Here is a 16,104-nt window from a genome sequence, read left to right as displayed (position 1 = left end):
TCATAGAGATCAACATTCTATTATTTTTCAAAAACAAAAATTTGAATAAATCAATTTTAATAAATAAGAACACAAATGATATATTCACATCTAAAAATATATGTTTATTTAGGGATGGGGCAGCATGGTGGCTCAGTGGTTAGCGCTGTTACTTGACAGCAAGAAGGTCGCTGTCTCAGCTGGGCCAGTTGGCGTTTCTGTGTGGAGTTTGCATGTTCTTCCTGTGTTCGCATGGGTTTCCCCATATAGAACACAGGAAATATATAGAATATATATTTTCTGTATTATTTGTAACTTCAATAATAAAAATATATAAATTGTGTCTGTCCTACAATCTGGTCAACTCTGTTACATAAAAAGGCAAAACCATCTGTAAAGCAGAGACATGTCATCATTCTTCTCCCATTAATTATTTTACAGATTCTTTAAATGTATTGTTCATTTAATGGGCAATCCTTTGGTATTTAGCTCATTTGAATAACAAAAACCCAAACAATTTTCACATAATTTTTGTTTATAATCTGACATTCTAACAATACAATTTGACCTTTTTTTTACAATAAAACTCTCGTATTAAACTTGTCTCAAATATAGGGAAAAAGTAGGATCTGCAATTTGGCACCACCTGGTGCAGGAAAAAAAAGCGACCAATCGAGCACACACACACGCACACAGACACGTGCCAGTTTGTTCTCAGAATACAAATATTCAGCTTGGGTGTGTCTGCCAGTTCACCACACCTCGAGACCTGGCTGAGCTCTCTCAAAGTGTTTTCAGTGAAGTGCTACATAATAATAAGCAGATAAGCGTGATTTATTCTAGTTTTCCATTGAATAGTAACGAAAAACATCATTTATTGGTAAACTAATCTAGTCGATTTAGCAAAACGCCATGTTCAGCTGCTGTTGTATTGACTCCACCTGCTGGTTTGTAAGCATCTTGAGTCACCGAACGTCATCCATCGCCTGACTGCTGCATTCACATTAGTGCAGTTGACTGAAGAAGGTGGACTAGGGTGTCAACTGTTTTATTTAATCAGACTCTCAAGGGATCTAACTATTGATATTTCTTTTTTCGAGTTTCGACATCGATCGTATAACGTTACTTTTTTTGTTTTTGGATTACAAGACAGCGCGTGGTAAGTATTGTCACATTTTTGTTGTAAACAACGAGGTATCCTTCTGTTTGAAAAGTTTTTACATAGATTTTTTTAATCGTTTTGTATTTAAAAATGATAAAATAGCCGTACCAGCTGTTAGTTTGGGGCAAAATGTGGTTACCATGGTAAATATTTGTAAGGGGAAGTGAAGCCAACATGTTCACATGTTCAGGATGGCGTCCAAGAGCTGTAGAGTAGTAACTTTTAGCATGTTTTCATAACTATATAATTGACATGTAGTCTGTTTTTAAGATTGGATTAGACCAAAATATCCCCCTGACCCCTATGAATTTAATATCTTTACAATATGAGGCTTGTTTTTAAAACTCTGAACTCCTAAGCTAACCAATAGCTCTTTTAGGCAACATCCACATTTAACACAGCCGTGATCCCACAAAACTAGGTAGTATGCACTAAGTAGGCTCACTAGGTAAAGACGTTGCCTATTAAGATTTATTTTTGTTTCAACTGCATTAACAATACTTTCTGTTCAATACTTATTATTTATAACCAACGTTCTACTGTGTTTTGGTCAATTTTGTTTGACAAAAAAAGCTAATGTTTTAACTGTGTATAGTTATACACGGTGTTTAGTTGAACATGGATGATTGCATAACATTTTGGCTAATCTTATTCATCAGGGAGGTGGACCAGCAAGGAAAGTAAAAAAAGTGTCATTTATTTTCCACTTTAAATGTGAAAGAGTGCTTAGCAGAGCCCACAATGATGTAACAGAGTGTGTGTGGTAGGTTTGCGTGAGTCACCCTGGCTGTGTTGAACTGATACAAGAAGAATGGAGACATTCTTTTCCGGTCTGGCTTAAATTACAGATCATGTTATTGTAAACATTTAGAAAAAACCTACATGCCTTTTAAAATGACTCCTTAAAACACTTTAATATGCTTGGTTTTAAAAGTAAAAATCACTTTACGCTTTGTTTTATGTTGTTCCTCAAGTTATGTCACGTGTCCTGAAACATTTATTTTCATTTAGCAACTACCTGTGACCTAGTTCCAGTCTTGTCTAAGGTGGATCTGACAGTCACTTCTTGCAGAACATGAAATGTAGAAACACCTTCTCCCAGGATACTTTCAGTAACTGATCCCTGGTTAAACGTTGAATAAGATTTTCCTCAGCAGATGTGAGTCACATGTTTATACTGACCTCACTGTGTGTGCTTCTGAGACCTGCTTTACATTTGTTTGATAAAAGGAAGCACTGATCCTGGCACATGCAGTAAATGCTGTTAACATGTACTCTCTCCCTATAAACAGAGCATAGTAAAACAGCATTTGAGGGCAAACTAGCCATATTCATGCTTCTCACTGTAAAGCTTTTCATGGGCTGAGCCTTGACGGTTATTTCCAGGAAGACTGTTTAGAGTGTGGTCAGTGATGCTTTTTTTGCTGTCACGACTGTGAGAGTGAAAATGGCTACACTGCATTTGTAGCTTTTGTATTTCATCAGAGCGCACCAATGTTACATGACTATAATGCTTCTGTGAGCTAATCAAATCACAAGGAGGAAACTGTATTCCTAGATCATTTATTTTCATATCTTCCTGCACAAGATTTTAGATAGGTTGTGGTGACTGGTTCCAGGTTAGCATCTTGAGATAAAGCACAAAATGGTGGAAAAATGTCAACTCTGTTATTGTCAGTACTCTTAGTGGTTTAAAAATGTGTTTAAGCTGTTTCACAGATTCAAATGTTCCCTATCTCATTTAAGCATTTTGCTTTGTTACGTGTTTGTGATGTTTAAAAGGGATGCTGTAACATTTAGATGACAGATGTAATGTGTGTGACAGATCAAGTATGAGGCAGGAATCAATTCTGAATTTACTCAATGGTTTAAACAAAAGATGTAACGATAATAAAAGAAATAAAAAACATTTACAATATTCTTTTCAAAGAGTTGGAGCGTCATTAGAGCTACAAATGCCTGCTAGCATTTTGCTTAGACAGGCTTTTCTTTGGGAGAAACGCTTAATACTTCATTACCTGCGACTCGTTTGTGTTCTGACCACATGTGCTTGGTTGTACACTATATCAATAAAGTGTTTAGTCTTTTAAAACACTGTGTAATGCATTGAGCCACTAAACATTGTTCTTATGATGTTTATCTAGAGGAGGAAAATGCTAATTACTTCCAAACACTTCAAATATAGTCTGCGTTAGTAAATGCAAGGCTAATCATGAAATCCAGGAAAAAAACTGTATGACAACATTTCAAATGGCTGTTCCATAGTCTACAGCTAATCAATCGGTCAGATTCTGGAGTGTATTACAGGTCTAAACAAAATTATAAATGAGACATATTCTAAAGTAAAACAAATACATTTATAAAGATGGTTTAAGTATATCATTTCACTCACCTGGGAAATGGAGGCAACTTTAATGTTTTGTGAGCACAGTTAAGTGCACACAGCATGACATATCATGATAATTGTAGCAAATACTTCCAAAAGGCAACTGACTGTGTAAAGCCACATAAAACAAAACAAAAATACGATGTATATGGTCAGTTCAGCGGCTAATCAGCCGGAATCAGCTGAGGTGACGAGACAGCGAGCAGCAAGACTTAGCTGTCACTCAAGTGGCCACGCCTTTAATTATGCAAACTTAATAAAAACAAAATGGATGAGTTATAAAAAAAATTCACCCCCTCACAGTTGTCATGAAGGGTAATATTAGAACCATTGTAATAATTATAAAACCATTGTTTGTACCAGGCTGTAAACATGTTTTTATCAGCTGACATAAGCTCAGATCTTTGCACTTTTACAATGTCCCCTGCTTATGACAAAACTTTCACTGGGGACTTAGATGGCTGGTGTGGAGAGGAAAGCCTTTCCTAAACCAGAGAGCAGTGTGTGCAGAGGTGGTCAATAGCTCCAGGGGGCTGGCCACTGGCATAAAATACTGATTATAATATATGATATAATAAGCAAATTAAAAGATGCAGAAACTAAATTGAAAACGAGAGTAAAAAAGAAACAATCTAATACCTGGTTCTGTAGCAGTACAGCTTCCCTTTTCAGTCTGAAAAACATCTTTACACTTTCGCTATGAAAACACTGGTGCACCATCTTCATAGCACTCAACATCTCCATTCATTCAACATTTGAATCGTCACATATTTGAATCGATTTTAAACTGGCTCACGGTGAGTTGTTATTTTCCTACTGATGACACATTGAGGTCTTGTGAATCAAGCGATGGCTCCATGTAAGAACGTGAACATTATTTTTAATATTAGCTTTAATCCACAGCCTGATCAAATCAACAGGCCCGAGTGTGACTAGTCTGATTGCTTTTGATGAAAATGGCAAAAATGACGAAAGCAGGTGACGCAATCAACGATATCTTTCAACAATTAGGGTAACCTGAGTTCCCATCCAAGTGCCCTTTTGTCATCGAAAGCGATCAGACTACAATCGGACTACAGTCACTAGGCCTGTCACAATAATCAATATATAGACTAAAGCTGCGGTCACACTGGACTTTTCTCCCTATAGATTTCCATTCATACGCACGATAATGCATCAGACCAGAAACGCAAGCTTGTGTGAAAAGTTTCGCAGTTCACTGCGTTGCAAAGTTCAAGCTTGATGAATTCTGACCTGCGAAATAGCATCACTTGACTGCGTGAGACCAGTCGAGGATCAAAACATGACCTCTAGAAATTTAAAATGTGGACCAATCGATCGCTTTTTTAAAATATCTAATCATTTAGTTTAATCCTGCCCCTTTTCGCAACGCCAAACTACAGAATTTCACAAGCTCAAACTCTAGTGTGACCGCAGCTTTATTGTGCAATATTTGTACAAGACCTCAATCATTTTTGGTGTTGCAGTATTTATTTACAAAATACACAAATAATGTTAAATCCATTTTACAGGGACATTTACCTCACGATGTCAGAGTTAATAATTGGGCATTTACTTGATAGTACATTTATTGGATTTATAATAGGACATTGACATCATTTTGACATAAAAATACAGAATTTAAATTACCTTAAGAATGAAAAAGCTTAATCCCTTGAAAGTGGCTAAAAAAATCTCAAAATTACAATAAAATTGCTTGTTAGGCCTGCATGATATTGGAAAAATCTGACATTGTGATATTTTAGTTTTTCTGTATAATTTTATATATAATTTTAACAGATAAAGTTTATATACACAATTTCATAAGATGGCTTGAAAACTGCTATTTTGAAATTATTTATTCCTTTTTTATTGATGCCTTGTTTATTGATTGGAATGATTCTGTATGGAATTGAGTCATTCATTAAAATGCTGAAAACTAATTGAAACCAAAGATTAGTGAAATAAACAATTCAATTCACCTTTATTTGTATAGCGCTTTTACAATGTAGATTGTGTCAAAGCAGCTTCACATAAAAGGTCATAGTAAATTGGAACAGTGTAGTTCAGTTTTCAGTGTTTAAGTTCAGTTTAGCTCAGTTCAGTGATTTTTAAAAATAGCTACTGAGAGGCCAAACACTGAAGAGCAAATCCAACGATGCGCAGCTCTACAGATCCCAAACTATGCAAGCTAGAGGCAACAGCAGAGAGGGAAAAAACTTAACTAATTGGCAAAAGTGAAGAAAAAAAAACTTGAGAGAAACCAGACTCAGTTGGGCACGACCATTTTAATTTTTCCGCTGGCCAAACATCTTGTGCAGAGCTGCAGTCTCAGCGGCGGAGGCTGGAAGCTGGCCTCAGCGAAGACTCTGGTTGTCCCTGGAGCGTCACAGGAATCAGTCTCATGTTCTCCACTCCTCCATGACCACCACAGTAGCTGCTCAGGATACGGCCTTGAGATTATCTCGTCGTTGGTCTTGGATCGAATCAGTGACTCTGCATAGTCTGAGGGCCTCGGGAAGAGTATCACCAGGTGGAAATGGAGAATAAAGAGAATAATTAGCATAGCTGCTGTTCATAGTGTATATAAACAAGATGCAGAAACCTGTGTGGAAATCCGCTAAGTGGTGCACTGAGTGTATGCTTTACTTAAAAGATAGGTCTTTAATCTTATTTTGAATTGGGAGAGTGTGTCTGAGCCTCGGACGTTATCAGGAAAGCTATTCCAGAGTTTAGGAGCTATAAATGAGAAGGCTCGACCTCCTTAACTCGACTTTGCTATTCTAGGTACTACCAGAAGCCCTGAGTTTTTAGATCTTAAAGAGCGAGTTGGATTGTAGCGAGACAGAAGGTTGGTTAGATAAACAGGAGCTAGATTATTTAAAGCTTTATAGGTAATAAGCAATATTTTCAATTCAATACGAAACTTAACAGGCAGCCAGTGTAAGGAGGATAAAATTGGGGTGATGTGATCAAATTTTCTAGACCTGGTAAGAACTCTGGCAGCTGCATTTTGTACTAATTGAAGTTTGTTAGTGTTTTATAGTTTTCGGGCAGTCAAATTTGAAATGCAGAATTTAAATTATTAAATGTAAAATACCACTGCAAAAGTATTGTATAAATAAAAAAAAAAAACTTTATTAAAGCTACAAATGGCAACATTTCTTGTGCCTGATTACTTTGAACGCTGTCAGACCTTAAAACACGTGCAAATGAAAAGCTGTTACTCCATTTTGGTTAAACTCTGCAATAACTACACAATTGATGTGTCCTAAACTGTTTCTCCTGGTCAACTGTAATTATAACTTAACATAATCTGCTTTTCTAGCAAAAAAGCTCGCGTATTGCCTTGCCGTCTACTAACATCTTCCCAATTCTGCTTGTCACTGCTGCTTTTTTTGCAGTCACGGTTGTAAAAGTGAAAATGGCTACACCACGTTTATAGCTTTTGTATTTGATCAGAGTGCACCCACATAACATGTCTATAATAATACTAATGCTTCTGTGAGCTAATCAAATCACAAGAAGGCGTCTGTACTCTTAGATCATTTATTTTTGTGTCTTTTCTGCATGTCATATTAAAATGGAATTCTTCAAAAACGACTTTCAGCATAGCAGAGTGGATTTATGTCCACTTTATCTGTTGTTTACATCTCAGTCTCTCGAACACTATACACAGCCACATCACTGCTGTTTAGCAGAGACGTTTTTCTTGGTGGGAGAAGGTCTTGAACTTGAGGCAGGAAGGATATTCAAATCTAACTTTAGAGCTCTGTCAGAAACATTGTGCTAAAGGACTGGTATCTTTCAACATTTCCATCTGAATAGTTTTCAAAAAATTAAATAAACCCACTTGTATGGCATGCTATATAAATGATTTTATCTTCACTGTTAACAATTTTTGTAAATTACACAGTGTTTAACTGTAAAATGAGCTGTGTTTTACAGCAGGAGATTTATGCAGTATGTTACTATATTTTAAAGTTGCACTGTGAGAATTACTGTATATTTTACAGTACAGATATACATGCAGTTTTCTAAATGCATATACAGCAATATAAATGGTGCTGTAAATGTAAATACAGTGTTTCTCCTGTAATTGATTTACAGTAAGTTACTGGTGAACTATTGCCAGTAAGTTACTGTAAATTCTACAGGAAATTGTTAATAGTGTGCATTCTTACTTCATTAAAGGGATAGTTCACCCAATAAAACAAAATTAATTATGTATGAATAATGTGTATATATATATATATATATATATATATATATATATGTGTATATATATATATATATATATATATATATATATATATATATATATATATATATATATATATATATATATATATATATATATATATATATATATAATGAGGACCATAATGAACAGATTTTTTTTTGTTTAAAACAAGCAAATAATATAAATTACATTATAATCAACAGTAAAATGGTTAAAATATGTAAATAAAAAAAGTTAAATAAATACATACAATAGTATAATCAGTTGAACAGTATATAATGTGTATATAATTTTATAATGTGTTATGCTACAAATTAAACATTTTCCAAATAATATTTTAGACCAATTTGTAATATTCATTTTTAAACAGTATTACTTCTTAATATATTTTTCTTTCCTTTTGAGCAGTAAAATGTTTCTCATCCATAATTTAGTGCACTGTAAAAAGTAATACCTAGATCTAACTATATATATATATATATATATATATATATATATATATATATATATATATATATATATATATATATATATATATATATATATATATATATATATATATATATATATATATATATATATATATAGTGAGGCAAGCGGCTGCATTGGATGTTTTAGGTTGGGTCAACTTCCAGCTTTTTTTATTTATTTATTTTTTTTAAGTATACAGTGTTGCCAACTATTTCCATTGAAAAGTAGCTAAAGCCTGTCCGAAAAGTAGCTAAATGTTGCCAGATGACTTGACACACTAATATCAGTGACATCATCAAGGACAGTATCTGACGAGCTTAACACCATCATGTTTCTAGTCTCTGAGGTGGCATGAATTATATTATATTTAAACATTACATCCAGATGCACAATAAATAAGTTCTTATTAACATATTACTTTGCGTGATGACGTCATTGCGTAATTGCAACTCAAAACTACTTTATGTAGTATACTAAATAATTAATGTTTTCTCAAATTGACTGTCCATCTCAGCAAAAACATTATTTAAAATATGTTTATTTAGATTTGTATGAAAATATAGTTATAGCACTATTGGAATTTATTGCTACCTAAATTACCAACAATTATACATGTTAACAAATATCAGTAAATGAACAGTTATGAAAAACAATCTGAGCTAGCGAATTAATCTACTGAGTGCAGCCTGTACTTTTGAGTCACTTTTTAAAAATTGCTAAAAGTAGCCAAATGACTGTTAAAAATTGCTAAATTTGTTGCAAGGTGCTGTTTGAAAAAAAAGTTATGGTAGTATGAAAAGTTACTAAATCTAGCAACAAAATTGCTAAGTTGGCAACACTGTAAGTATAATAAACTCTGTAACCTTGTTTAAAACAAGTGCAGCAAAATTAAGTTGAGCTAATAGTTCTAAAATTACTCAAGTCAGATAAACCTACTTTTCTTGTTACAGGTACCTTATTTACATATTTCTATATGTAACCGGTATTTATTTTGTTTAGGTTTTAAGAACTTTTATGTTTCTCAGTACTGGGTTGCAGCTGAAAGGGCATCCGCTGTGTAAAACATATGCTGGATAAGTTGGCGGTTTATTCCGCTGTGGCGACCTGATGAATAAAGAGACTAAGCCGAAGGAAAATGAATGAATGAATGAATTAATTAATGAATTAATTAATTAACTTTTATGTTCATAACCTAATAATATGTCAATAAAATTAAATAAATTGACTTCTGGCTGTAACACTTTTCCACATTACACCTAAAATAGTTTTCAAATGCAAATGATTCTTTACAGGAATTGTTTACAATGGTGTTCAAATGTTTGCCTGAAATGAGAAACGGCGTCTCTGCAGTTGTACAGTGACTCATTAGTGAACTTATAGTGACTCATTAATGGCCACAGAGTGAACTCTTTCTGCTTTTGTCTGTACTGAAAAGTGATGAGAGTATTTATCACCCCGAGACATAGGAAAACCATTCTTGCCTATATGCATCTTTATTGGACTTGGATAACGAATATGGTTTTCCTGCTTTGAAATTATTATAATAGTAAAGGGAAAGATCATGTCAAGCTCAGTTATACTCAGAGTTTCAATAATTTACAGATCATGAGGTGAATTGATCAAAGTATAAACCTCTGATTGTTTAGATTTAGAAGTGGTCTCTGTTAGCATTTCCTCATTTAGGCTATATGCATTCTTAAAGAAAAACAAAAAGTTAAATTAATATATTTTAGATATTTAATATGCAGCTGGATTTTGACCCCATTACATTGATTTTGGATATATCTAATGGACACATTTTTTCATCAGCTAATAAGAAATTGTATAACATCTTGAACTTTGCCGCCAGAAATGTTTTTTTTACTTAATTGGATTAGTATTAAATCTCCATCACTTAAAGGTTGGCTCAAGATATTTTGAGTTAATTGCCCTGGAACGTCCTACCCATGTATTCCACAAAAAAACAGTGTTTTTCACATCGATCTCCATATGTAACTTATGTTTTTACTGTAATATGTTCATTTTTAAATGTTGCAAATGATACTGCATTAGTAATGCACAGAAAAATATAATAATAATATAATAGTCAAAGAGAATTCCTTGGATTTACTACATTTTTTTTATGCTAGTTAAATGATAGTAATCTATTTATTTGGGCTAAATTTAAAAAAACAAATTAAGTTGAACATTACCAAATCTAATGTGTTTGTTTAAATCCAACCCATATAAATAGTTTGCAACAATTCTGCAGAAGTCATTTTTTTCAGTGTATGAGTTAAAGCAACCTTTTCTAGTAATTTTTAAATATTACTGAATTAATTAGGAAATAACCCATGGTAAATTTAATATATACAAGTTTGGTATATATATTTGGCCCACAGCCCTCAATCATAATTGCTTTTTGGCCCTTTATAGGAAAAAAGTTTGGGCACCCCTGATCTGGAAAATAAGCAATGTTTTCTCCTTTTTAAAATCTGTTTTATTTGTGGTAGTCCTGGTTTTTATGTAATCAGAGCTTCTTTATTCCCCCTTTTCTCTTTTTCCCCTTTTTTTCTCCCTTGTTTTGTTTTTAGGTTTTTCTTTATGTGCATTTTGAAGATGTATTGCTATGTCTTTAATTAAAATTTAAGTTAGGACACACAGTTTTTGCTGTAAATCTGATTTAATTTTGTTGCAGAATTGAGGCCTGTACCACAATAGTAGTTTACCAAACTCAGGATTACAGGATTTCGAGTTGACAAACTCAAACCAGTTTTAATCAGGCTTTGTTGGTACCATGATGCTGAGTTTGTGAGTGTGTGCACATGAAGGCAGGACATCCGTTGGCTAGCAAACAACCAATCACATGCCTCACACATAAAGACACTTTGATTGACATCTCACAAGAGTCATTGCAATTCACAAAGATATAATGTTTAAAAAAATACAAATCATTTCAAAAGCTTTATACAGCAGGATGAAAAGTGCTGTCCATAAAAGGGGATAACTAAAATAATAATTTGCTTTATTAGCAAGAAAGTGAAGTTAGTTCATATGTTATCTTTTTGTAAATTCTTCTCATTTAAAAAAAATATATATATAAATTGAAATTGTTAATGTGTATATATAATTATACTTGTTGGTTAATATTAAACTACAATGGCTTATGCCTAACAGATTAGGTTAAATTTAAAATAAGTGTAATAATAAATTCAGATGTTTTTATCTTTAAATGTGTTTTACTAAATAGTTGCCTTTAATTTGGAGCAAGAGAAATGGGAAAATGGCTTTATTGCATCAGAGATGTCACTTTGCTCACAGTTGATTGGTTGATTCTCGTTTTGTGAATTCTAATATAGAACATAAGCTGTCCTGTAGGCTAGCCTTGCATTAACGTTGAGTTAACTTCATGGTCCATAAAACCGCTGTGTTGCAAGATCAGGGTTTTAAAACTGTTAAAATTTTCTGTAATACTGTGGTATATACTATGGTATATGTAAGTATTTTTTATATAGCTATTTAGAACAGTATCTCCAGCAGAAAAGGACCCTCCACATCAAAAGCTACTTGTCAGCGCACAATTCAGGAAACATTTGAAAAACAAATTGCTTATGCACCAACATCCAAGCATGCTATAGACCTGAACAGTGCAGTGGCTTACTTTAAAGCATGGGTCTCAAACTCGATTCCTGGAGGGCCGCAGCTCTGCACAGTTTTGCTCCAACCCTAATCAAACGCAGCTGATCCAACTCATCAAGGTGTTCAAGACTACTAGACTTTTAAGCAGGTGTGAGTTGGAGGTAGTTGAAGCTAAACTGTGCAGAGCTGTGGCCCTTCAGGAATTGAGTTTGAGACCACTGCTTTAAAGCAAAGATATCCAAAGGTGGCTTTTTCAAGTTGTAAAGGAATCTGTGTTTTTTAAACAAATGAGAATAGCTGAAGTCAATGATTTATTTTAATTATTTAGCCTGACATGTTTACTGCTCCAAAATATTTTAGAAGTTTCTTCAAATAAAATATATTCTGTTAATTGGGGAAAAAGTAGTTGTTTTTTGCCCAGACTTTTAAAAAGAACATATTTTAGAGCAGTTATCACAAAACCGGGATATTTCTATCCAAGGTCATCATACCATCAAGATCTTATATTGGCCTGTGCCTACCTAAAACCCAGAATTGGTGCAAACTGAAACTTAACTGGCTTAATCATGCACCGGCCCCTGTGTTTTTTACACGTTGGTTACATAAATACATGATGCTATTTCATCTATCCAACAGGCGTTGAAGCAGGATGTCTAGATCAGATTTCCCTCCTTCTTATGATGATTCCCGACTGCTGTCAAACCCTCAGCCGGGGCCAGGTTACCCTCCCTCTGCTCCCCCATATGGATTTAACCCACACGAGGGACAACCGGGATACCCACAGCCTAATGACCCATACAGAGGACAGCCCAATGATCCATACCGAGGACACCCCAATGATCCATACCGAGGACAGCCGGCCGGATACCCCCCTCCAGCTATGCCAGTCATCCCCGTCATGCCTCCTCCTGGGATAGGTAAGACCATTATTTCCAGCATAGAAAAAAAAACACTTTTATAGGCTCCTGAAATTTTTGAGAACAGTTATTTTGTAGCTTTTAGGTCAGTTTAATTATGTAGCAAAGATAGTTCATGTCTACAAACATGTTTAGGAAGATTACTTATTATAAGCCTTTTCAGGAAATGTAATTATAGCAGATCATATGCAGGCCGTTGAATTGGATTTTAACTGAGGTAATCATTATTTATAGTGTAGTCTCTGTGTCTTAATAGATTTAACTAGATTATTGTTGTTGGGAAGAGATTTGTTCATGGGCTTTCTGGAATAATTGATTCTGGTTGGTCCATCACTGCTGTTTTTCTGTGGTAAAATATTTTTGGCTAATATAGTGTATATTTTGTCAGATATTTTTTAATACTTGTTTGTCAGTTTTGTTTTTTAGTTTTATCTTTCCTAGTCAACCTGCCCTGTGTTTTTAGTTTAGTAGTTGATTAAATGAACGCACTTAAAGAATAAGTCTGTAAAGCTTTGCCAGAAAACCTTTTAGAACTTTTAATATGATATAAATAACTTGTGTTTGTTTGATTGTATTTATTATATTTGTTTTATTCTGAATAGTTTATGTAATGAAGATACCTTTAAACAAGATATGATACGCTAGATGACTAAATATCTGGGGTTTTTTGTTTTAGTCGATGATCAATTTTTAGTCATAGTTGGGTAATGCCACCTAATGTTTTAACTGATATCATCCCTATTATTTTGCTTTAAATTATATTTACAGATGCTCATCATTGATTGTTGTGATTTGAGAAATTCAGTCAGATTTAATGTTTTCACTTAAGCACAAATCATTAGAATGTCAATTAATAGAATATAAATCAATAAACAAACATGCTGCATTCAAAGGCCAATTGCTTCATTGCTGGGTTTCGAAAATACTTACAGTTGAAGTCAGAACTATTAGCCCCTTTTTGAATTCTTTTTTCCTTTTTAAATATTTCCCAAATTATGTTTAACAGAGCAAGGATATTTTCACAGTATGTCTGATAATATTTTTTCTTCTGGAAAAAGTCTTAATTGTTTTATTTCGGCTAGAATAAAAGCAGTTTTTAATTAAAAAAAACATTTTAAGGTCAAAATTATTAGCCCCTTTAAGCTAAATTTATTTGATAGTCTACAGAGCAAACCATCATTATACAATGACTTGCCTAATTACCCTAATCTGCTTAATTAACCTAGTTAAGCCTTTAAATGTCACTTTAAAATATTATTTACTGTTATCATGGCAAAGATAAAACATTAGTTATTAAAACTATTATGTTTAGGAAGGTGTTGAAAAAAATCTTTTCTCCGTTAAACAGAAATTGGGTGAAATATAAACTGGGAGGCTAATAATTCTGACTTCAACTGTATATTTCAAAATTTCTTTAAAATGATAATTAAAAAGAGAACTATCATCATTTACTCACCCTTGACTTCCTCCAAACCTGTTTGAGGTTTTTGTTCTGTTGAACACAGAAGAAGATATTTTATAGAATGTTGAAAACCAGTAACCGTTGACTTCCATTGTAGGAAAAACATGGAAGCCAATGGTTCATTTTTGGGTGAACTATATCTTTCAACTGCATCCATCTTGTTTTCTTGAAGTACTGTTTTTGCTTGCCATCTAATGATATAAAACAATACAATTCAGTTAAAATAAAATGTAAATATCTGCGCAGGTTAGTTTCTCATCTTTCTCCCGCTACTGCAAACTGAAAACCTTTTTTTACAGATTAGTTTAAAATATCCAAACAAGAAGAGGAGGCCACAGACTGACTGTGGTTTCAGTATGGAACATTTCTTCAAACATCTCTGGCCACAAAGGCTGTATGCTCTCTCTCTCAAAAGATGCACATATGCACGAATTGCTAAGAATTTTTTTCCCCCCAAAACTCTAGTTTATACGTGACCACTGCAGAAAGTGTTGTCCACTTCAAGTGCAGATCAAGCTTGTTCACTTTAAATTCAAGTCCAGATACAATGTTGTCAATGTGATCCTCCAAGAACCCCTGTTAAAAGCTAGAATCAGTGAAATTTTAATAGTTAATTCCAGTAATTTCAAAGCATGTACTTTCTCTTGTAGCACAGAGTTTGCATAAGGGCATTGATTTTGCAATTATAATCACAAACAATACAGTCCAGATCAACATTGAGATTTATCAGAGTTCACCACTGGGAAAGTGATTGCAGATTAATGCGTCCATCACGTGTTCTTGAAAATCTCCTGCTTCCCACTTAAGAAGCTGTGATTATGAGCTTGTTGATATCAAGTGCTGTCATGTTGTCAAAAGCAATAATTGCAGCATTTTTAATCAGAAAATGGAACAAATTGATTTTTTGTTTGTTAAAATATGATATAATGGATCACTCATCCATAACATTCAATTCACCTTTATTTCTATAGCGCTTTTACTGTGTAGATTGTGTCAAAGCAGCTTCACATAGAAGATCAAAGTGAATTGAAACAGTGTCAGTCCAGTTTTCAGTGTTGCAGTTCAGTGTGGTTAATAATCACTACTGAAAGTCCAAAGACTGAAGAGCAAATCCATCAATGCGCAGCTCTACAGATCCCGATCTTTGCAAGTCAGTGGCAACAGCGGCGAGGAAAAAACTTCACTAATTGGCGAAAGTGAAGAATTAAAAAACCTCGAGAGAAACCAGGCTCAGTTGAGCACGATCATTTCTCATATGGCCAAACGTCTTGTGCAGAGCTGCAGTCTAGGCGCCAGAGGCTGGAAAATGCTGGACCTCAGCGAAGACTTGTCTGTCACTGGAGCGTCACAGGAATCAATGTCATGCTCTCCACTCCTCCATGACCACCACAGCAGCTGCTCAGGATACGGCCTTGTCCAGGATTATGGAAACCTTGTACATAAAACACATGTACATAGTTTTGTTTTTGAGTTAATTTTTTTAAAAATTATTTTTGTTGCTGATTTTCTTTTTTCTTTTACACAAGACACAAGTTTCCCCAAAGTGTTAATATTGCAACAGAAACCAAAGTGTTAAACGTGCTTTTGGAATGCACTAATTTTAATGTTATCAGACAACAATTTGTATCTAGAGAGACTTTAAAGGAAATATTTTAAAATGTGAATCCTTCAAAAATGTTAATTTTTATAAAAAGTAAACCTTAAAAACATTTTTAGATTTTTATCTTATGTATTATTATATTGTTGTTGATGTCTTTTTATTGATATAACTTTACTATTATAGAAAATTATATTTACAAAATGTTTTTAAATTAGATCTGGTTTTGCCATGAAATAGCCAGAGAAACTGACATGACAATAAATTCA

The 16,104-nt window shown here is 33.8% G+C and overlaps 1 protein-coding gene across 1 annotated transcript in view; it reads left to right on the top strand.

The window, feature by feature from the left end:
* The first annotated feature begins 731 nt into the window (after nt 1-731).
* tmbim1a (transmembrane BAX inhibitor motif containing 1a) overlaps nt 732-16,104 on the top strand; it is a 25,584-nt gene continuing 10,211 nt past the window's right edge. Inside the window, exons 1-2 of the mRNA XM_056459651.1 lie at nt 732-1,138; nt 12,496-12,776. Coding sequence (XP_056315626.1) covers nt 12,509-12,776 — 268 coding nt within the window. The 5' untranslated portion in view covers nt 732-1,138; nt 12,496-12,508. The remainder of the gene's footprint in view (nt 1,139-12,495; nt 12,777-16,104) is intronic.

The sequence above is a fragment of the Danio aesculapii genome, chromosome 6, assembly GCF_903798145.1.
Source record: "Danio aesculapii chromosome 6, fDanAes4.1, whole genome shotgun sequence".
In the NCBI taxonomy this organism is placed as follows: domain Eukaryota; kingdom Metazoa; phylum Chordata; class Actinopteri; order Cypriniformes; family Danionidae; genus Danio; species Danio aesculapii.
Note: the sequence above shows the minus strand (reverse complement) of the source record. Positions and strands in the feature narration are given on the sequence as shown.